This window comes from Brachycentrus maculatus, unplaced genomic scaffold (genome assembly GCF_059751285.1).
Source record: "Brachycentrus maculatus isolate JH-2025_06_01 unplaced genomic scaffold, ASM5975128v1 h1tg000005l, whole genome shotgun sequence".
Taxonomy (NCBI): domain Eukaryota; kingdom Metazoa; phylum Arthropoda; class Insecta; order Trichoptera; family Brachycentridae; genus Brachycentrus; species Brachycentrus maculatus.
The window spans coordinates 1,861,728-1,887,352 of record NW_028280760.1 but is presented as its reverse complement, the minus strand read 5'-3'; the positions used below and the strand labels follow the sequence as shown (position 1 = coordinate 1,887,352).

The 25,625-nt window shown below is 30.4% G+C and overlaps 1 protein-coding gene across 1 annotated transcript in view; it reads left to right on the top strand.

Moving 5' to 3' along the window:
* The window catches only part of LOC148313818 (neuronal acetylcholine receptor subunit alpha-10-like), a 59,880-nt gene that overhangs the window by 13,059 nt on the left and 21,196 nt on the right, over positions 1-25,625 (top strand). Inside the window, exons 3-4 of the mRNA XM_088256878.1 lie at positions 17,815-17,969; positions 23,292-23,475. Of these exons, the coding sequence (XP_088113004.1) occupies positions 17,815-17,969; positions 23,292-23,475 (339 nt within the window). The remainder of the gene's footprint in view (positions 1-17,814; positions 17,970-23,291; positions 23,476-25,625) is intronic.

Here is a 25,625-nt window from a genome sequence, read left to right as displayed (position 1 = left end):
TTTAAACCCTTATCCGCCCTCGATGATGCAAAGGGCACTGCATCATATCGTTACACATGAAAGAAAGGTGATCAGCCCTCCGCTTCAGGTATTAGAGTGTAAAAAACACTTATATTTATCTGACCCCCCCTGGGAATCGAACTCAAGACTTCTTATATATATATGTATATATATATATATATATATATATATATATATATATATATATATATATATATATATATATATATATACATATATATATATACATATATATATATACATATATATATATATATATATATATATATATATATATATATATATATATATATATATATATATATATATATATATATATATATATATATATATATATATATATATATATATATATATATATATATATATATATATATATATATATATATATATATATATATATATATATTTATATAAATATATATATGTAAAGTTTCTTTTATATTCAAATATTATTATTAATAATAGGAAAGCGTTCTGATAAAATAAAAATCAGAACTCTACATAAATTTCAAATATTTATGTCCTTCCGACATAGCGTCCCTAAAAATCCGAGAGGGTGCTGAATCACTCAGAATGAAATAAAACTTGACGTAAGAATCTGTCGTTTCTAATAAAATATTTTTAATGGATTTCAACTCCCCCTTTTTTTGCGAAATAACTTAAGAATAAAATAAGTGTTTTCTGTCATGTGTGGTATATCTTATTTGTACTCCTTAGCAACCTTTTGGGCCTATTGCACCCTTCATCATCGGTGTTGGAAAATCATAAATATGGAAACCATGTATAGAAATATAAAAATTTCATGAAGATGATGGAAATCTGCGTATTCCAGGGATTACGACCTGACATTTTATTTACAACATTTTGAGTTTGTCCAAATACTTGTTGACAAAATCTGGATTATCTCCAATTACAGGAGTTATTTTCATATTATTTTTTGACATCTCATCAAAGGTGAAGAAGAATATGGAGTTAATATAAGAGTTTCTGCTTAATAAAAAGCTTCTTTACATCTCACCAATAGATGTCTCTAGTGAAGTTCTAGTGATTCAAGAACAAGGTTTCTAAATTGGTTCATATATATATAGAACTTCCAAGAATTTGAGTAGTGCGGTTGTCAATAATGGGTAGAATTGGTGAATGTTACACGTGTGTAAAGTGATCACTTAAACCAGCCTCTGACGGTTGTCAGCCCCTTAAATGTCCAGACTTCCATATTCTTCTTCATCTTTGATGAGATGTCCAAAAATAATACGACATTTTATTATTTACTTGTGTGATCATTTTTTTTACCTAACTCCAAGTGAGTCTGAAATCTAGCTACGGCTTATGCAACACCGCTTAACGTGGCCCTAATTAGGCTTTAACTTTTTAAGTTTTATAGCCTTTGCCTACTCGTGAGTGGAATTACCTTTTATGTTTAAAGTTACTATAATTTCATGTAATTCGTGAGTGAAAATTCTAGTAAAAAACACTCGCTATCTTGCTAGAAGCATAGAAGCATGGATCACTTTATACACTTCAGTAACGTTCACCATGTTGTCCATTATTGAGCATCGACATTGAATTTTATTTTTAAAATATGAATATATTTATGCACTGCTCTTGGATTTCTTTCGTTTGTTAGTTGAAATTTTAATGGATGTGGAATTCAGATTGATGGTGTGATTTTGTGAAATATGTATATATCTAAAATGGTAAAACATCCGTGTTTGTATATACGAGTGTACAATACTTATATATTACATTTTACATTAAATTTTAGAGTTTTTACTAGGCGTAGAATTACTGAATATCAAAACAAAATCTGGCAAGGTTGTTAAAATAGGTGCTCACTCCTTCTGAGCTTCGCGTACATCTTACGTTAATACACACCATTAATTTGAGAGGTTATTTATTTCTTTCGTATTTTTCCTCCAAAACCTGATTTTTACATAATTTACACAAGGCACGAAAAAATACACGGTATACAAGCCGAAATTAATAGATCAATAACTTATGAAATGTGGAGCGACATGGAAATATGATCGTCGGTTAGGAGAGTTATCTTAGCCAATATTTTGGACCAAATGCGTTTTACGACATTATAATGTTTTCATGTACCTCGATAGGTACATGAAAATGTACGAAGGCTGACGGTACTGCGAAATATTTCACCACACAAAATGCAAGATAATACTTTGGACCCATTTAAAAAAAAAGTATTATGTTCGTATATGTATACTATATTAAATACGAGTATATATGGTATGAGTAGTATTTAGCCGTGTAGTGTGTCATACTTAAAAACCCCAAAAAATAAACCCACCCTCCGGATAGTATTACTATACGCGTCACTGTGAGATGACTATTAAATAGATTTTTAAAGTATATTTCAATATATTTATTTCTAAAGTGTGTTTCAAGTAACCGGTTTTACTTTAACTTTGATTAAAAACTTCAAAAAATAAACTTAATTCCTATACCATGTCACTCTGTTTAAAGTAAATTTTAATAAATTTATTTCTAAAAGTGTGTTTCATGTAACTGATTTTACTTGGACTATAAAATATACTTATAAAATATAAACCTCTTAGAAATAAATACTGAAAATGAATTGGATTCTCTATCTGGACGCAATTCCTACTCCGCACCACTTCAAGCTACTTTTATGATATTTAGATAGCATTTAAAGTATATTTCAATGTGTCTTTTACTAAAAATATGTTTAAAAAAATAAAGTTTTATTTTAACGATACTTATTGACTAAAAAAAAAACTAAACCCTCCGCATGGTATTTTCTTGCTACGCACCCAAGCTATCATTATACATATGTTTAAATAAATTTAAAAAAAAAAAACAAATTAATTAATATAAGACTTTTTTGTTTAAAAGCGTCATGATTTTTTCGTACACGGTTAGACAACGTGATCGCAAGGCGAAACAGCTGTCACAAACAAATCTTTAGAATCAGAAATCTAAATTTATGATAATAATAATTTATAATAAATTGTATGATTTTATGTGTAAATTGTACAGTTTGTAATATCATACATAATTCAAGTCAGAGAGGCACTTTTCTCCATTAACCCATTACATTAAGATAAAATATTCATTCTTTATAAATATTTTCGGTTACCAAATAACATTTTTCTATATCATGTTCTCGGTTATCAAATAACTTTGTAATATTTAAATGTTCTCGGTTATCAAATAAAAAGTTGACATATAACTTTGCGGGCTCAAATGCCAGTGTGATAAGAACACATTCGGCCAAGTATTTGGTGTTGGGCTTTTTTTAAACCAATGTTTAATCTGAAATGGAAACTCCCCCTCGACAGCGGTCTAAATTTTTCGTTTGGTTAATAAAATAATGGTTTTTCATATTCCTTCTTCTTGTAACCCTTATCCGCCACATGGTGTATAGGGCACTGCGTCGCATAAACCCAGTGCTATTTTGATCTTAATAGGCATAAAATATTTGCATAAAAACAAGATGGTCAGTCTTCGGTTAGCAGGTGATATTTATTACACATTAAAGTGAAAAATCGTATTTATTTATTTTTACCACCCTTAAAATCGAACCCGGGACCTCTAGCATGGAAGTCAAACGTTTTAACCACTACACTACGGAGGAGAATTACGATTTAATTTTATAATAAATTAATTATTATTTTAACAACAAATTATGTTATCTTATTTTACTTAATTCCACTTCGAAAATCTGAAAGCGTTTGTTCCTGACTAAAATTTTGTAAAAATGGCAGTTATGGCAGTTTTCTGACTAACTCTCCGATGATAAGCGACTAAGCGACGATATTTGCCTCAAGGGGTAGGAATCTTTAGAATTGTGAACGAAACGGTAAAATTTTCCTGTAAATTCAAATAAAAACCACATTCAAGTCATACATGTTGCCTTTTAAATTCACCAACAAAGAGAACGTTATTTCTTTATTACGGGCTGACGTAATGATACTATTTTTAATTTTATTTACTCGACTTTTACTTGTACTACTCTCTCCATTACATCCGCTAAGGGACGAGGGAAAGCTCCAAAACTCAATAATGAAAAAATAAATTTCTTGTCTTTCTACACACAGAGGATTATTTCTGTAAGAATAATAGACCCTTAAAAATAATAAGGTTTTTATAAAACTGTCCCACATCAAGAATAAGCCTTTATCCGAATCCATAACCATGATTAACCGATTTTTCAAATAATTTATTTTTAATGAGGTCTTCTTTCCACAAATAAATATCGTATGTCTATAAATATATATATATATATATATATATATATATATATATATATATATATATATATATATATATATATATATATATATATATATATATATATATATATATATATATATATATATATATATATATATATATATATATATATATATATATATATATATATATATATATATATATATATATATATATATATATATATATATATATATATATATATATATATATATATATATATATATATATATATATATATATATATATATATATATATATATATTTATTTATTTACAAAATTTTCACTCCAAATTGGATGTTTTACATAACAAATTGGACGATAAATTGTATTTTTTTTTAAGTTATAATTTTTTCAAATGTATTCAGAGCAGTACTTATGATTCAAAGTAGTATTGAAAATCGTGTTAATAAACTTGAGAACACATCGGGCGCACAGACTATGACAGCGCGCCACGCAGGCTTGCCAACTCGACGGCTTAAGCACTTATACGCGATTATGTATATATACATGCACAATTGTTTCAGTATGCCCAGTGTGTAAATAAGATATATTTCAATGTATGGCAATATCTTAATTTTAGGACGTGCTCAAATTTTAAAAGACGTTATTTCTCTATCGTATGTTATAAGTACATTATACAATTATGCTACCCACCTAAAGTAACCGGATAGCCAAGCCAAAGGTTCGCCACCCCTAGCGTTGGCAGCTTAGCTTAACGACCCTTACATTATTATAATATATCGTATTATTGCCTAATATCGCGACTATGGGTGTATAGCTTCAATAAAATCCGTTCCGAAAGTTTAGTCCGAGCAATAAAGAAGACTTATTTTCAATAAATAACACCTATCTTGAAATGCATTTCTTAAAATGGCTGTCGTTGTTCCCGGATTTGAAACCAATATAGCTTCCTTATTCCTGTAATATTTATGGACTAACATTTGTCGCAGCTGTATCAGAACCATTTATGCAATTCTCAAACGCTTGCTTTAATGTTAAAAATATTATGCAAGTATGCAAGTAATACCTATTATAAAACCTACCCTTGTATCCTACTCTAATCACGCTGCAGATCGATTACTCATTTAAAAAATTTATATGCTGCATAACGAAATAAAATAAACGGATTCGAACATGGTTAATATTTATCAAGAATTTAACTATTATTATGAAGATTATTTCGACACTATTTTATAATAATTAGATATATTGAAGCTTGTTAATACGGATGTAACTTATAAAGATACAGTGCTCCAAATACGTCTCCAAAAATTACCAATTTTTCACTCATGCCACACATTATTTTGGCTGGAATAGTCAAATGTTCCTATGGATCTGGGTTTGTCCACTTAGGAGTTTTTTTTTACTTTTAATTAATTTATTTATTTAATATATAATGGTTATAAAAATAAAATAATGAATTAATTTACTGAATATATTTAATTTTAACATATCTTAATACTAGTTACGCTGTTCCTCTCCAAAAAAGAGACTTAGATCTTGTACTTGAAGAGGGACTTAACTTATTGTTCATTGTTTATATTTATGAATGATATAAAATTGTAGTTTTTTATTATTTGCATAATTGTTTGTAGTCATTTATATACAGATATCATGAAAGAAGATGAAGAATATGAAAGTCTGGATATTTACAGGACCTGTTATACGATGGCTTAAATGGTCACTCGTGTAACATTCCAAGATAATGCCCTAAACTAACATGTGAAAAAAGGATGAATTCACTTTTCGAAATTTGAGTACAGTAGTATCAAGGATAAAATGTTGGATGGTACAAGTGTATAAAGGTACAAGTGATTGTGTGTCCAAATACTTGTTTACAAATCTTGAATATCTCCAATTATAGGGGTTACATTTCCAGTAAATGCCCAGACTACCATATTTTTCATCATCTACGTTGAGATGTCAAAAAATAATCACTTAAGTATGTTTTGTACATTAAAAGCATTGTTAACATTGTTGTATGGTAATATTATCACTTTCCTTATCATTCATCGTTCACTTTATATAATTAAAGTGGTATTACACAAAGTGAACGATGAATGATAAGGAGAGTGTTAGATCACTTTAACCCTATTAATTCCTCCATATTCTTCTCCATATATTTTGAGATAGCAATATTTTCGTCTTTTATTCATTTTTCTTTCGAATAACAAAAGCAGTCGCTCAAAGTTGTAATGTTTGTTAATTGGCTGGTATACGAATAATGTTTTCCGTATTTATTTCGAGGTATCAAATTTCTTGAAAGTGCTGTAAAAGTTAGCGCCAGGGTGATTCTCGAGCCTCGTCTCCATAACAAAGCTTTGCTAAACCTTTGTATGCAAATTTGCGCTCGTCTATAAAATATGAGAGCTTCTGTGCTTGAGGTTTTATAACTACTGCGCTGTCATAATTACACCGCAGACTGACAACTTACTTGTAATAATACATACTTGTATTAAGGTAAAAATAGGTCGGTTATTTTCTTAAAGATGCCTTTCTTGCACACGTTATTCGATTTAAAGTAGGATTTTTATAATATGGAAAAAAATGTACTGAGATCTCTTTGTAGAACTGCATTTTACATAATAAAGCAATCACATAGTTTTTTTCCCATTGATTTTCAATTATGTGCATGATGAAATAAAGGTAAATAAAATAAATCACTGTTAATCAAAATAAAATAAATCACTGTGAATCACAAAAATGGTGCTTTATAAATTATTTAAAATTATTATTATTTTTTTGAAATTTTTATTCTCGTAAGTGACAGGCAAAATACTGTCTTGGTGGAAATGCATTTTATATGATAATGACTTTAGTTTAGTTTTTAAACATTTATTTTATTTGACCAGTGACTGGATTTCATCATTGGGATGATGTTATTTTATTCAATTGATTCATTTTTTTTTATATAAAAGCATACTTAAAAGTTATAACAATAACACAAAATTTTCTATTTTTTATTAAATAAAAAATATTGTACTTGGGATTTTCGCTGGGCTGAGATCTCAAACATTCAAATTCAGAACGTGAACGGCCGCACTAGGGGCCGAACGTATCTCCACGCACAATTTTTATTTTTTACAATGCACAATATATTGAAATTTGACCTTTTTTTAAATATAAATAGAAAAAATATTATCATCATTTTTCTTAACTCCTTACCTTTCAATAACTCTTTTCTTTTCAAAAACATACCTACACCATAATTATTTCAAAGAAAAATAAATTTTTTTCAACCGCGTTTTAAGCAAAAAATTCAATTACGTTAATTGTTACCTGGGTTTAAAGTATGATACCTACTTATAATGTTGGTCCTCTGTTATCTGTTGATCGGTTAGTCCATGAGAGCATTAACAGTGTGTTTTAGTTTGCGGTTAGTATAAAGTAATTAACCAAGTCATAATTTGAGGCAGATTTAAAGAGAAGATTAGAGGATTTATAGAAAATCTGGTGGGTCCACAACAGCCTCGATATGAATTCTGGACTAAGAACTTCCAGTACTCTAATAAAGAAACTTAATGAACTTCGGTTAGCACAGAAGATTATAAAGTTATGTAAGTTAATATGCAGTAAACCCCCATATAAAGTTGAGATGGGTACCGCGTTATCGGAGGGTAAGTTATAAAGATAAATGTTTTTTGATTGTGTTTTAATTCAATAAAGACTTATGTCATTGACTTCTGGGTAAAATGTAATAATACAATTTACACATTAACCCCCTTAAACGTTTCCTCCGATAACGGGGAACCTATTTCAACGTTATAGGGGGGATCACTGTATTGTTAAGTGATGTATAGATAAATCAATAAATGTAAACTCCAACAACTTGTGACAAGTTGTCATTCGGAGTTGATGTATTCGCTACTCAATGCACAGTAAAAACAACATTTAGGAGTTTTTTAAATCATATTTTTTAAATCGTATTTTCATACGGTGTACGGAGTGCGTGGAAGTTTTGGTAAGGGAAGGGTAATTAACTATGAGTATTTCAATGTTTTAGAATTTAGTACATAAACCCTGATGATGACAAGGTTCTTGTCAAAACCGGTTGGATAAAGTGTACCAATAAAAAGTGTTTAAACAAAGTTGTTTTATTTTATAAAGTTTATAAAATGAGCCACAAAGTACATATCTGCGAAAAACAATCAAGAAATAAATTTAAAAATGTAATTAATATCTTTCGAAACAGAATTTCGAGTAAATAAATTCCTATTATCCGTAATATATCAATTTTATAAACGCATAACTCTAATAGCAAAAAATAATTTAGGTGCTTGTTAAATTTCCCGCCGTTAATTTATTACGTAAAATTTTAATAAGTTTGCAAATCCCTTTAAGTATGTGTCTTAGTTTTGAGGTAAATTAATTATTTTTAAGTAGAAAGGCTTTTAAAAATGTACAAATAAGGAGACTGAACGCTCTCATTTTAAGTCAGTTTTTCTTCATTTACCCTCATCTGTACCCGATGGTGCATAGGGCACTGTATCATATTGGTGCAATTTAGAGTTGTTCGTTAATTATCATTAATTAATACGATAGCAAGGTCAGTCTTGCAATTCAGGTAATATTGAATAACATTTTTGGCATCTCAAAATAGACGAAGAATAATATGTACATAAGTCTAGGCATCCCCCAGGGCTTATGACCTGGCATTTGGCTGGCTTAAGCGATCACTTTATACACTTGTGTAACGTTGACCATTCTGCCCATTACTGAACATCCATATTGCATTTATTCTTGAAACCTGTATATTTGCAATGGTCTTAGATCCTTCCATATACCGGTAAGGTTTTCGATACATTTGTAATAAATGACTGATTATTGCGCTATCAGTTAAGGACTTAGAGAAGTATTTGTAACGTTAGTTAACGTTACACAAGTGTATATAGTGATAGCTCAAGCCAGCCAAATGCCACGTCGTGTGCCCTGGTATTTTTTTTGTTTTTTTGAAAGAACAATCCCCAAAGCATCTATATTTAGAGGCTTGTCTGCAAGTAGGATAGTAAGAATAGGGAAGATGAATATGAAAAATACATCACAAACACCCAGACCAATTGTAAATATTTTTTTCTTGAATTTATTTTCTAATGGGCGGGAATCGAGCACACGACGCCAGTTTCGCAGTCGAGCGTCTACCCAACTACGCCAGGGCGCCTGTTTTGATGCTCAGACTTCCATCTTCTTTCATAAAAAAAGGGGAAAACGATACATATTTCATATCAAGTTGAGAGATACCTTTAAAAAACAAATACCTTTTGTCTGATCTCTAAAAAAGTATAACATTGAAAAGGGTTCTGTATTCTGTGTGTCGTGTCTCATGTCTCGTGTCCTTACCTCTTGTGGGAGAGTTCTCCCATCTGTAGCTATAAATAGGACTCCGCTAACCATTCAAGTGTGAAGCCCCAAGACTCCATTAAAAGTAAGCCGATCTCAGAAATATAACTGCAGACTCACTATCGACTCATGGCGGCTTACGAGGCATTACAATTCTTTATTATTTTCTTCCATAAATCTATTACCAAATCACTTTTTGAACATATCTTGGCTATTGCGTTTCAGTAAGTAAACGTTTTAATTCCTTAAAGCGGGATAATCAATAGTCCGCAACATAATTTTCGTTAAACCCAGGTAACATTAAACGTAATTGCATTTTTTTGCTTAAAACACCGTTTTTGTATTGAAATAATAGGTTTTTCTTAGAAATAAATATGGTTTTGAAAAGGAAAGATTTATTGAAATGAAAGGAGTTAAAAAAATTATTGAATATATTTTTTCGCCAAATTTCAACATGTTCTCTAAAAAAATGTGCGCGGACAACTCGTGTTACTTTTCACGCAGCCGTTCGCGTACTCATTTTGTATTTTTGATAGTACACTCTTAATGTAAGGCTGAGAATCCAAAAACTATGATGACACCAATATATACATATATTTATCATCCTTAGACTTCATTAAATAATAATGAGCAGTATCTATAAACTTTTTATTAAGTTGCAATGTTTTTATTAAGGTTTTCCGCCCACTCGACGCTCCGAGACCGATTATATAATTCACACGTGTGTATGAGTTCGCAACAGCATCTTTGTTTGATTTGAGTGAGCTTTTTTTTCAGCAGAGACCCTTATTTTTTAAATTTATCCAAGGTCTTTTCCTAATTATTTAACATTTTTTACTAAGCTTAAATTTATTATGAAGCTTATAATCAGCTATATAATATTTACAACATTTGAGATAGGAATATGCCATAAATTGTTGTACATTACAGACAGAGAGAATTTTTTTAGGCAACTAATAAATATAATTTATATTTGAAGCACTAACTTTGTGATTTTCCGTTATATAATTTAAATGAAACTTTGTTATCAAATCACTATAAATATTTTATTATAATATAATTATAAAGTCTACCGGTTTCGAAGCTAAGACATTATATAAATATATATAACATTTTATATAAATATATAGAAATATTTATTGTAATTTTAAAAGAAAGTTTCATTTTAATTATAACAAATAAATGTTTGAAAAAAAAACATTAGGGATATCAAAATTAATGTATAACATTTTAATCATGAATACATTGAATATTTGTGTAAAAAATTAGGTCATGCACATACGTTTCCTACACTGACGAGAAGGGTTCTCGAATTATAAACTGGTGTAATCCCATTGTTATGATGTAGCAAGGGATGGGGAGGCTATCCAGCGAGGTTAACAAAGAAAAAAGAGTGGAAAAACAACCCCATACTACAAATCAGTTGAAGAGGATTAGAAAAAGTATTTTTTTCGCCACTTAAGTGTTTAATCAATGCCGAAAATACGGCAAATAAATATTATGTGCGTTAGAACCGATTGCGATTGTTTGTTTTCTATAAAATAAAAAAGCTTTACCGAATTATACAGTGCAAGATTTATTGAACTTTTTCCCCGAATACATAAGCCTTAATACTCAGGCTTTTATTTAGGACACGTAGGTAATATATCGAAATTAACGTTCCGACATTTCAACTACGTATTTTTCAACGTAAACAAATAACAAGTTATCTTTTATATTTTTTAAAGTAAAAAAAAATGTATACTGACACTTTGTGGCATATTTAAAAAAACATTTTTTAAAAATTTTTACTAGTTTTATTTAGTAAATACCACTATTTCTTTAAATCCACTGTGACACGTATTTCGATGCATTACACATTATTTTCAAACCCCGTATTGATTTTAAAACACCGTTGATTGAGTACGTGTCCACCCCTGAAGATGACAAGATTCTTGTCGAAGCCGGTCGGAAAAAGTACCAAAAATAAAAGTGGTTAAAAACAAAGTTCTAATTTTGTTTTATAAAGTTTTTGGTTTTCAACTGCACACCTAGCGCAAATGTAGACGTATTGCTACAAAGCAGAGTTCATAAAAGAGAAGCCGCAGAAACGGACTAAGTCAAAAACAATGGGAACGTCTAGTACGAGTACTGAGTCTGACACGGTTTAACAGTGGCCACTTAAATAAAGCAAAACTAGACATATGCCTATTTGCTTGCTGTATAGTTTACTAAATATACTGTAATAGTTGGTACACCCACACTCACATATGATTTTCAGACAAATGATAGGCAAAAAATCCAGTTAATCTATGATTTCCGGGTACGGCAAAATTCCATCTCTCTAAGTACTAACTTGCTACTCATTCCTATCACTGCCCAAACTGGGGCACTTCTAGGAACTCAGTGATGGTTTTCACGTTTGTATTTATTTAGCTTTTGTCCGCCTCCGTAGTGTAATAGTCAGCATGCTCGGCTACCGTTCTGGAGGTCCCGGGTTCGATTCCCAGGGGGGTTTAATAAATAAGTGATTTTTTCACTCTAATATTTATTCAATATTACACTGGACTGGTACCTGAAGTGGAGGGCTGATCACCTTTCCTTCATGTGTAATCGATCGAGATAACACTGCGTTTATATGAAGCAGTGCCCTATGCACCATTGGGGTGCGGTAAGGGTTTTATTATTATTATTATTATTATTTATTTGGGTTATCAGTAACGGGAATATTAATTGATATTATTTTTTGAGGTCTCCCGACGCCTCTTATATTCTCCCAAGGTCTTAACATCATAGGGGTCTTGTCTTATAACGTGTCCTGCCCATTGCCACTTGAGTCTTGCTTCGCGATCCATGACATCCGCTATTCTGGTTCTGCTCCTAATTTCTCATTTTATCTCTTAGGCTTTTACCAAGCATGGATTTTTCCATGGATCGTTGTGTACATTTGAGCTTCTGTGTATTTTTTTGTCAGCAAAAAACACAAAGACAAACAACAACAACAAAAAATATAATTTTTAACAACTTTTATAGAATATACTTATAATTCGAACATCAATACGCTTAAAGAAGAACGGAGTAACAAACCCATAGTTTAATGAGTGAAACGCTTGACTTCTGATGCAAAGTATGTAAAATGTTTCACAATGAAGGCTGTGCACGGTGCAGGTCGCATTACACATACATGAGGGAAGAAGAAAAACGGTAGCGAAATGGTTTCGGAATAAGGCTTAGTAAAATGGGCGGTTAGGGGTTGGGTATAGCTCAGGAACATGGTAATTCGAGTCAAGCGCGGCTTGCAAATTGGATTCGGGAAAATACCGCACAAATAGAAAAATACGATTGAAAGTCTGAGTGATTAGAAAATCGTTACGACTCCTGTGGACTTTTGTATAGGGCTTGAAAAGCGAAAGGACTTTTGTATCCTCGTTTTAAAGTTGGAGGTTTATTTTGATTCAATTTGAATAAATTCAAATATCTAAGGCCTTTCAAATCAGTTTATATTTTTTGCTTCAAAAAAACATTTCTTTATTATCGTGAGTAACACATTTTATAATCGTCATTCAATTCTAGAATCGATGAAGATACATATGTGTTGGTTTGTATGTAAAAATATTTATAAATATTTATATATATATATATTATATTTATATATATATATATATATATATATATATATATATATATATATATATATATATATATATATATATATATATATGTATATATATATATATATATATATATATATATATATATATATATATATATATATATATATATATATATATATATATATATATATATATATATATATATATATATATATATATATATATATATTTATGTACGGGTATGAAACTTCGAGTGCCTTTCACTTATAACTATCATAATATAACATAGCTACACGTATCGCTCACTCCTTTCAAGAACGTCATAAATCACAAAACTTGATTTTTCAGTAGAACGTTTTTAAGTAGAACGTTGTTTCCTCTAAAAAATAAGTGTCCAAGTTACATAAGCTTATATGAGCACGGGTATGAAACTTCGAGTGCCTTTCACTTATAACTATCATAATATAACATAGCTACACGTATCGCTCACTCCTTTCAAGAACGTCATAAATCACAAAACTTGATTTTTCAGTAGAACGTTTTTAAAGTTTTGAAATATAATACAATGCAATAAAAATAAATATCAAGCCACTTACTGAACTTTTTACTGTGCAACAGATCTTTTTAGGTAAAACCTGAAGGTTTTTTCTCCATTTGAAAAATATTTACCATATTTAAAAAAGTAATTAAACAATAGCGGGTAAATATTATGTTAAAAACATGCCGCTTTTGCTGGGATATAGTAAATTTTCTGGGGATTCCGAAAACATGCACAACTGAAAATTGACGATTTTTGATTTATGACGTTCTTGAAAGGAGTGAGCGATATGTATATATATATATAAATATATATATATATATATATATATATATATATATATATATATATACTATATATATATATATATATATATATATATATAAATATAAATATATATATATATATATATATATATATATATATATATATATATATATATATATATATATATATATATATATATATATATATATATATGTATATATATATATATATATATATATATACACACACACAGAAAATAAGAAAGCATTTGAAGAGTTTTTTATTTTCGTTATATAATGTCTATAGAAAATTTTGGTGTTTTAAAGATTGCAAAGTTTGTAAAATGCTGTAAAAATTACTAATACGCGTATCTGTTGGATTGTACATAAATCGTGGAGCTACATTCAAAACAGAAACTTAATACCATAATTTCGCTCACTGAAAACCTGAAAAGTGGTCATTTATCACAAGTAATTTTGACTGAACCGCTATTTCCCCCATTATCAATTTAACACCCCGACATGTGGAAATTCACCCACGCCCACACTTAATTTATTGTGAATTTGGAATACAAATTAAATCACATTGTTTAATTTTTTTTAAATTATAAATCTCTCTGCTTCCCCACAGGGTAGGTAGAGAGAATAGAATCCCACACCAATCGGTCTTTGCAAACAATCTTTGCCTTTTCTACATTCATGATCTCCTTATACATACAACCCTCCTACATTCATGATCTCCTTATACTTACACACACAAACAAATACATGGAAATATTGTAAATATAGTGAATAAAGACGATAAGAGAACATTAAATTAGTTTTAAAATTTTCAAATATTACTTGATGAATTGTCGATTGAAGAAAAATAAGAACCTTTTTATTTTTATTTTAGATACATCTTCATCTTAATTGATTCGGCAGTAACTTTGTGATAAAATATATCCATTTTTAATTAATGTTTTACATAGTAAATATCACTATTTCTTAAAATCTACTGTGACGCGTGTTTCGATGGATTCCGCATCATTTTCAAACACCGTACGTGAAGCTAATTCTAAATTTTATAGTTGGGTCTTCGGGACTTACTTTGAAGGTTGAAGAGGGGGTAGGAGCTTTTTCTTATTTTTATTTATTTATTATATTTTTATTATTATTTGTATTTCTTATCAGTGGGAAAATAGACAATAGGGGGCAGGCTTTAGTCATTTGCCTATTGTCTATGTTCCCAATAGAGGTATTTACTAAGTAAAACTTAAATTAAAAATTGATAGATTTTGCCACAAAGTGACTGCCGAATCAATGAATGAAATTGTTTAATTTTGTTTTTATTATCTGTATGTAACTCCCTAAATATAGAAACCCAGATTTGAGAACAAGTATTTGGACACATTCAAAATGTAAAATTGAAAATCATATTTTTAGGCGTTTCCTAGTATGTAAAAATATCCAAATATAAGAATCCAATAAATAAAAGCTTTCTTAATCCAACATAGATGGCTCCGGTGAACTCACATTTACGGTGTCATGAGATTAATTATATACATACATATGTAGGAAGTTAAAAAATTAAAGTAGTATGGTTTTCAATCCTAGGTAGAATAGTGAATATTGCACGTGTGTAAAGTGATCACTTAACCAGTCTATGACGGGTCGTAAGCCCTCTAAATACTTAGACTTCCATATTCTTCTTCATATATATTTAAATATGATTTTTTTGTTACATGAATTTAATTTTTAAGAGTGTATAGCTCTCTTTCTTCTCTCTCGAGTAACGAAAGCTGCCTAATAAACGTGACGCGTCCTTGAAATTTCACTCAAATCAATTCTCGTCCAGTTTCGACTATCGAATAGAAAAATTCACTTTAAAAAAATGTGGTACATATTTGACAAATGAGCACCAAACAACGATAAAACGAAGTTTGCAATGTTTCCCTTTGACAATTTCCACGAATCATGTACCGATATAGTAGCTCGTATTCTCGAATCCCGCATGTAACGAAATGTGTCTAATAAACGTGACGCGCCCTTGAAATTTCACTCAAATCAATTTTCGTCTAATTATCGATTATTGATTCGAAAGATTCACTTAAAAAATGTGGTACATATTTGACAAACATGCACCAATCAACGATAAAACGAAGTTTGCAATGTTTCCCTTTAACGAGCTCCTCGAATCATGTACCGATACAGTAGCTCGTATTCTCGTATGCCGCATGTAATGTGCCTTGTATGCACCCTCGGATTATCATCCAGCGTGCATAATGAAGCCTGCAGCACAATGGTCGGACGCAGATTAAACTACACTCAACTATATGGAGAACGGACCCGCTTCGTACGTTTTAAATTAAGGCCTTTTTTCGAATTTCACCAGGCGAAAACCAATTTGCAAACCTTTGCAGTCCTACAACTTACTTTGAGCAGTTTCAGAATAGAAACTGTTTTATTTTATACAATACCAGATAAAGCATTATTCCGTCTTTAAACAAAATTTCATTCTAAGCCCTTGGTAGTAAATATGTATATTTCACAGGTGGTTTGATAAATTTCTGTTTCGTTCTCATGTCGCTCACTCCTTTCAAGAACGTCATAAATCAAAAATCGTCAATTTTCAGTCGTGCATGTTTTCAGAATGCCCAGTAAATATAATATATCCCAGCAAAAGAGGCATTTTTTAAACTTAAAATTTACTCACTACAGGGCAGAAAGTGTTGTTCTTGCATTTTGATGAAAAGGTATCGTTTAATTATTGTTTTAAATATACTAAATATTTTTCAAACGTAAAAAAAACCTTCATGTTTTACCTAAAAAGATCTGTTGCACAGTAAAAAGTTCAATAAGTGGCTTGATATTTATTTTTAATACATTGTATTATATTTTTAAACTTTAAAAACGTTCTCCTGAAAAATCAAGTTTTTTGATTTATGACGTTCTTTAAAGGAGTGAGCGATGTGTACATTATAAACATAAAGGTATGTCGAATACTTGAAAGCGGTCAGAGGTTAGGAGTGGAAATAATCGGCGGGTATGTATGAGAAGAAGCATGAACGTGGAAGAGGCGAAGAATGTTTGCAAGGACAGAGTGGTGTGGCGTTCTGTTCTCTCTGCCTAGCCATTCGAGGGAGGCGGCGTGATGGTTAGTTAGCGCTAGGTTATGACTTTTATCTTAAACCAAGTACCATGTAATGAGTGTTTTTTTAAACCTAGCTCTTAAGTAACGACTGTTATTTCATACTTAAGTTATTACTATTATCCCTTACCCAGCACTATTAACACTAAGTTATGACAAGTATCTTATAGCCAGGACTATGTACCGACTTTTGTTTTAAACCTAGTACTAAAATAGTGACTGTTATTTTATAATTGACACTAGGTTGTGACTATTATCTTATACTCAGCAGTATGTAATGAATATTGTTTTAAACCTAGCACTAAAGAAGTGACTGTTTTTTAAACCCATCACTAAATTAATGACAGTTAGTTTCTTCCTAACACTAGGTTATTAACAACATATTTTTATTAATAAGTTTTAATTTAATATAACTAAATTACGACTATACATTTTTTCCACATACATTTTCTATGACACATTTCTACATTTATTTACAGACCGATATCCAATGATGTTGGTAACGACAAAATTCAGTAACTGGTCAAATAAAATAAATGTTGAAAAATATGTTTAATCGTTATTTTATTATAAATTATATTATTTGTATATTATACATAAAATGCAGTTCCAATTCCAATGTCAGTACAAAACTTGAATCTAATAAATAAGTTTTAATTTGATAACAGGATGAAAAGAACCAGATTCTAACGACCAACTGTTGGATCACTCAGACCTGGATTGATCACCATCTCAAGTGGAACGCTTCAGAGTTTTCCGGCATCACCGTCATCCGGATGCCATACCTCAGGGTCTGGAGACCTGACATCATTCTGTACAACAAGTGAGTATGGTGAAACCTCGATATTACGGTCTAATTGGGGGGAGGGGCAAGGAAAGGCAAGGAGTTGAAATAATGAAAAAGAAATATGTGCTCGGACAACGCGTGTTGCTTCTCGCGCAGTGTATCTTATAAGTTTATCTTATAAATATTAATTTCTTCTCGTATAAAATAAATTCAATGGACAAATTATTCACTCTACTAAAACATTTCCAGTTTTTCTTTTTCTTTTTGATGTTTGAACTTTTTTATCCTTGTTCCTAATTTTACACATATTATTTTAATTAACATAATTTCTTTCCTTGTTTTTTTTTTTTTAAATTAATATAAGGAATTAGTTCTATACAGTAGTGATATATGTTTTTTTATCGTTGTGGCTGTGTGGATTTTTTTTGATTAAATCATAATAATATATACTACATGTAATTACCTCTGTTACAATACCGTACGGTCACATCGACCGATTTAATATTTATTACAGATATCCGGTCATATATTGACAAAAAAAATTTTTATCGAGTTTCGTAAATTTGGCCCACGACGCGTGTCAAAAAACGTTTCCATAAATTTAAGAAAGATGTTTATATTATTTACATTTTTAGTATGTATTTTTTGTTATTATCAGACACTGGATGATATATATATTCATATTTTTGTTAGTTTTTATTGCTTTACTTATTATGTTAATTTCGCTGTAGGTACTGTTAAAAGCAAAAAATGATATGCCAATTTAAGAAAAAAAAATGGTAGCACTAAACTTCCTTGAAAAATGGTTTCGTGATATAAGGTTTATAACTTAGAAAAACAACATCGCAACTAACTAAATTAGTAAACTTACTACCGCCTATTGAGTCTCAGAATCACCTGAAAACTCTTCCCAAGAATTCAATTAAAAGGGTATGTTTTTCTTTTTGAAACTTTTTTTCTCTTACGGGAACAGAAGGTTTATTCTTGTTTCGCAAAAGTTTGTGAACGCTTTTTTACGACTTACAATATTTTAAGAATCTGGTTTAGTGGCTCAACTTGTTGGGAAACACAGCCCGTTATATTTGTATGTTCGAGATATTTTACAAGGATAGATAAAAACGGATCTGCAGAATATTATTTAATATTTACTAACTAACTAACCATTACCCGCTTCCCTGCATATTTATATATCACTCACTCCTTTCAACAATGTCATATCAAAAATCTTAAATTGTCAGTTGTGCGTGTTTTTTTAATGCCCAGAAAATGTACTATATCCCAGCAAAATCGGCATATTTTAAACTTAATATTTACCCGCTACAGGGCAGAAAGTGTTGTTTTGCATTTTGAAGAAAATGTATTTTAAATTTTTTTTAAATATACTAATATTTTTCAAATGGAGAAAAAACACTCAGGTTTTACCTAAAAAGATCTATTGCACAGTAAAAATTCCAATAAGTGGCTTGATATTTATTTTTAATGCATTTTACTTTATTTTTAAACTTAAAAAACAATCTCCTGAAAAATCAAGTTTGATGATATATGACGTTGTTGAAAGGAGTGATATATGATAGATGTTCGAACGGTGAAATAAAGAAAGCGTTAATGAAAAAATTAAGAAAGGTGCGTTGATAATGTTTGGACGTGTGGAACGAATGAGTGAGGAAAGAACGGTAAAAAATATGTGGCGAACGTAGTTGAAAAAGCAGAGAAAGATCGAGGAAAACTTGGCATTATCAGGTATGTCAAATACTTAAAAGCGGTCGGGTCAGGAGTCGAAATAATCGGCGGTTACAATGAAGCGAATAATGTTTGCGAAGACAGAGTGGACAATCCCTTAAGATGACAATGTTCTTGTCGAAACTGGTTGGAGAAAGTAAAAGTACTAGTATTATTTTTTAAAACAATATTTTGAGCTTGTCCAATTATTTGTTCTCAAATGTTGATTTTTACTTCATGTATTTGCTTAACATATTAGGATTTTATTGATGTCTCAAAATAGATGAACAAATTTATTGAGATAGGAATATAGAGTAAATGCTTTCAGCTTAAATGTGCACTGTATAACAATATCCTAGTATTTTAAATTTATGAAAAGATTAAGTGTGGTCCTTAAAAAATCGCAATTTGATTTATCTCAGAAACCAGAAAAATAATTCGCTACGTGTTTCCTTTATAGTACGAGTATCTTGATTAAATAATAATGAAGTTAATGTTGAAGGTAATATTTCAGTACATTTTCACCAAAAAGCCTTTGTGTAATATTGGGTTTACGAGAATTTCATTACAAATTCATAGAATACGTGGTGAAAATATAAAAATGCCAATATTTTTGGTTAATTTATCAGTGCTAGTGACAGCCAACACGTTGGCACTAAGAGATATATGGTATGTATCAATTTCAAACAACGTAGCTTTGTAATAATGAGACATTTTTTTCGTTTAAATTTTTCACTTTTAACAAAGTTAATCATTTTTTTCTGGAATATTTACAGTACGTATATTTTTTTTTGTTTAATGAATTAGTATAATTAATCCATTTTTCATTAATAATAAATAAAACCCTTATCCGCACCCCAATGGTGCATAGGGCACTGTGTCATATTAACGCAGTGTTATCTTAATCGTTTACACGTGAAGGAAAGGTGATCAGCCCTCCGCATCAGGTACCAGTCCATGGTAATATTGAATAAATATTACAGTGAAAAAATCACTAATATTTATTTTACCCCCCTTGGGAATCGAACCCGGGACCTCCAGAACGGTAGCCGAGCATGCTGACCATTACACTACGGAGGCGGACGAATTTTTCATTAATATTTTAAAAATATTAATAATACTTATTAATTTATTAAGCATTGTGACTTTCATTTCAAAGCTCTCAAAACATCTTTGCCATATTATCACTTCACATCTTACCATATTACGAGTAAAACTGAATAATAATCTCGACCGGTTAGTATTAAGTATAGAGGTCTGCCTCCATAGTATGGACGTTCCTCCACGTTTAGCCACCGCGCTGGAGGTCCCGGGTTCGACTCCCAGGAGGGTAAAAATAAATTCTCTCAAAATATTTATTCAATATTACCCTAAACTGGTACCTGAAGCGCAGGGCTGATCACCTTTCCTCGATGTTTTAAACGGTCAAGATGTTATTTTTTTTTTAAAAGCTTAATAAGGTACTTAGTTGTTTTTTATCGTTATAAAATTCTAAACGTATTTCTACAGTAATCGACAAAAATGTCATCTGCCATTTTAAATGCACTAGTATCGATATGTTCACGTCAGATTAAAGTTTGAGAAACTGTTTTCGTTGGCAAGGTTCCCACATAATCTTCCTGTTTAACACATAATAGAAGGTACCCCAACTGAGAACAGCCTCTTAACGTCCATAGGAAAATGCTCCTCAACAGAGGAACTTGAAACTTGCCGGAAAAATATGGCTCAACCAAATTAATAAAATCTTAAACTAGGTACCTAACTGGAGGTCATGTAAGACTATGGATGTAGAAGAAACGATGAGAATATGAGGACAGACGAGTGTGGCGTTCCATCCTCTCTGCTGAAACGGTGTGATGGTAGTAGACGTATTAATACAAGTCCATGCTTAATTATCAGCTGTCAAACGATTAAAATATTTTCAACATTTTGAGTGTGACCAAATATATCTGGATTATCTCCAATTACAGGAGTTATTTTCATATTATTTTTTGACATCTCATCAAAGATGAAGAAGAATATGGAAGTCAGGATTTGGATCTCACATACTAATAAAAGAGTTTCTGCTAAATAAAAAGCTTCTTTTCATCTCACCAATAGATGTCTCTGGTGAAATTCTAGTGATTCAAGAACAATGTTTCAAAATTGGTTCATCTATTTGGAACTTCCAAGAATTTGAATAGTGTCGTTGTCAATAATGGGTAGAATTGGTGAATGTTACACGTGTGTAAAGTCATCACTTAAACCATCCTTGACGGTCGTCAGCCCCGTAAATGCCCAGACTTCCATATTCTTCTTCATCTTTGATGAGATGTCAAGAAAAATATAATAAAACTATAATAATTATAAATAAGAGACATCTATTGGTGAGATGTAAAGAATCTTTTTATTTAGCAGAAACTCTTTTATTAGTATGTGAGATCCGAATCCATATTCTTCTTCATCTTTGATGAGATGTAAAAAAATTTGATTAAAATATGTTTACGTTGGCATGCATGCGGTTTGACATTTTCTTGTAAATAATTTTGTCATCAAGGTCTTCGATGTTTTTTTTTCAAACAAATCTTCATAAACATACCAAAGTTCAGATCAATGTTATTTTTCAATTACAGGTCAACTTTTGAAAAGCTTTTTAAAATGCCAACAAAAAAGGAGGGAGAATCTGCTTTTAAAATTCCCAAATTTCCAAAATATTTTAAACGTACAAACGAAACGTTTTCAGTGGTTTTGTGATTAATTTCCATTAAAAATTCCTCTCGTTTCACTAGAGAAATGAGGAAAGCTGTCATTAGCACCATCGAATAATGTAAATTATGCAATCAAAAGAGGAGACGAGGATAACGAGATTGACTTTATTATTTTTATTGCTTTGAATATTGCGGAAAAGATTTTTTGAAGCTTTAAAATATTACGAAAAACCAATAAAATGTTAAAATTCAGAAGTCTGGTCTGGTCTCTACTGGCACTTTGATATTGAAAGAAAATGTATAAGTTTATAATTAAAAATTTATGGATAAATACAACATTTTAAGTGTGTACAAATTTGGGTTCTTCCTCTTAGGAGTTATTTTTACAATTTTGTTTTTATTTTTAGTTTTTACATATCAACATTCTTCTTACCCTTATTGGCACCCAATGGTGCATAGGGCACTGCATCGTATTGACGCAGTGTTATCTTGATCGTTACTTCAATGAAATCCAGGCGCTTCAGGGACCATTTCAGCGTAATATTAAATAAACATTAGAAATTTTAAAAGAATAACACTTGTTTTTTACCACATGAGTTTATTTTATCATTGAGAACTAGTTTTGGAAGCCATGCCTCCATCTTCAGGTCTAAATATTAACTCAGTTTAAGTAAAAATTTTAATTGAGTATAAACTAAGCTACATAATTAAGGTGAAAAATTCAAGATTCTATTTCAATTTGATTTCACCTAATAGACCTCTTGTATTTCTCAATGCCATTGTTAAAAATGTCGATGATAACTTTATCATTGTTTTCTAAATTATTAAACAATCTTTGCATTCTAGATATGGAGTTAAAATGCGCCATATTGATGTTATAAACTGGGAGAGAGAATGTGTTGTGCGTCAATGTGTTGTTAAATATATAAATCACACGGTTCTTATGTTTCAGCGCGGATCCCCAGTACCCGTCTTCAGTCATCAACACAAACGTGATAGTGTCCAACACGGGTCAGGTGGTATGGCTGACCCACGGGATCTACCGTTCTTCCTGCGACATCAACGTGGAGTTCTTCCCATTCGATATCCAGAAATGTTCCCTCAAGTGGGCTTCGTGGACCTACGATGGATACCAGGTATGAAAAAAATGCCTTGACTGCAATAATATAACACATTTTTTTAAATTCATTTAATTCAAGATTGTTATTTATGTATATCTTAATAAAGATAATGAGGAATATGGAAGTCTCGGTATTCACAGGGCTTACGACTTGTAATAGGCTGGTTTGAGTTATCACTTTATACACGTGTAACATTCACCATTCTACCCATGATCAGCGATTGCATTACTAAAATTGGGAAGTAATCTATAGTTAAATATAAAGTAAGTTAATTTTTAAGCAGAAACGTTTATGAAATGTACCTAAGATTTTTCCTGAATTATTTAATAAACCAAGAAGAAAAAAATTAATAAAGTTTGTATAAAGTGAAGTTATTTATTCACATTATTTTCAAAGTGTCCAAACATTGTTCACAAATTCTGAGTTTAGCTCAACTAAGAGGTTATTTGCGTGAAGATATTTATTGATATCTCAACGAAAATTACTTAAACAAAGGCTGGTTTAAGTAATTACTTTTTACTTGATATGCCATTCTACCCATGATTGACAACCACACTACTCAAATTTCTCAGTATTCAAAACAAGTTTTTTTTTTTTAATTTGTAAATTTGGTTGTCAATCGTTGATGGAAAAGTAAATGTTACACGTGTATAAAGTGATCGCTTAAACCCGCCTATGATAGATCGTTAGCCTTGTAAATGCCCAGACTTCCATATTCCTCTTCATTAGTGTTGAGATATCCACAAAAATCTTGATATAAATAACTCATAAGAAGAGCCGAACACAAAATTCGGACACATTAAAAATATTTTATTAAAATGTTGTTTTTCCAATGAGGTACCTTTTAAAAATAAAATTTCCTAGAATAGTTCTAGTGGAATAATATGATAATTTAATATAAATATAATATTAATTTTAAATATTATAATAATTTACTTACGCATATGCACGTAAGATATTCGACAAGTTATGATTGAATTCAGTGACGAATACCATCTTAGGAAGTTCATATTCAAGGGAAATGTTGAAAGGAAGTGCTTTTGATTTTGAATAAATTCCTTTCACATTCGTATTTCGCGGGAGATGTAAAAATGTACGCCAAATCCCTCTTTTGAGTTCAAAACTCACGAATTTTTCTTTTAGAAGTGCGGCTTATTCATTCAAACGCATGTCAGATGAGGTTTTTGGGGAAATTTATGAAAATATTGAGTGATTGAAGGTGTCGAGGGCATTCAGCGAAGTTGGAAAATTCAAATGTGACATTGTGATGATTTAATAAAAATGTAGTTCGAAAAACGTCTGAAGGCTTCATTTAATATATACACAACCATATCAGATTCGTATGGAATATATTATAATATGGAAGTTTTTTAATAGGGCTTATGTTATGTTATATAACATGTTATAATGTCATACATCAAAAAACTTGATTTTTCAGGAGATCGCTTTTAAAGTTTAAAAATATTATAAAATGTATTAAAAATAAATATCAAGCCACTTATTAAACTTTTTACTGTGCAACAGACCTTTTAAGGTAAAATCTGAATGTTATTTCTCCATTTCAAAAATATTTAGGATATTAAAAAAAAAACTATACCTTTTCTTCAAAATACAAAAACAACACTTTCTGCCCTGTAGCGGCTAAATATTAAGTAAAAAATATGCCGCTTTTGCTGGGATATAGTACATTTTCTGGGCATTCCGAAAACATGCAAAACAAAAAAATTTACGATTTTTGATTTATGACGTTGTTGAAAGGAGTGAAACATTCACCATTCTACCCATGATTGACAATCACAACACTTAAATTTTTGGATCTCCTACATAAATCTCATGATTTTTTTATGTTTGAGTTCCGAGAGCCATCTATACTGGTCTTACAAAGCTTTTTATTAAGCAGAGACCTTTTTATTTTTGGGTCCTTACATTTTTGGGTTTGTCAAAATACTTGTTAAAAAATCTGGGTTTCTTCACTTCGGAGTTATTTTTACATTTCGACATCTCAATATATATATATATATATATATAGTCTGGGTATTTACAGGGCTTATGACCTGTCATAGGCCATGTGAATATCCAGACTTCCATTATTAACATCATCTATGTTATCCATATGTACTTTTTCTAGGTATCATCTAGGTATCAACATGTACTTTTTTCAAGGC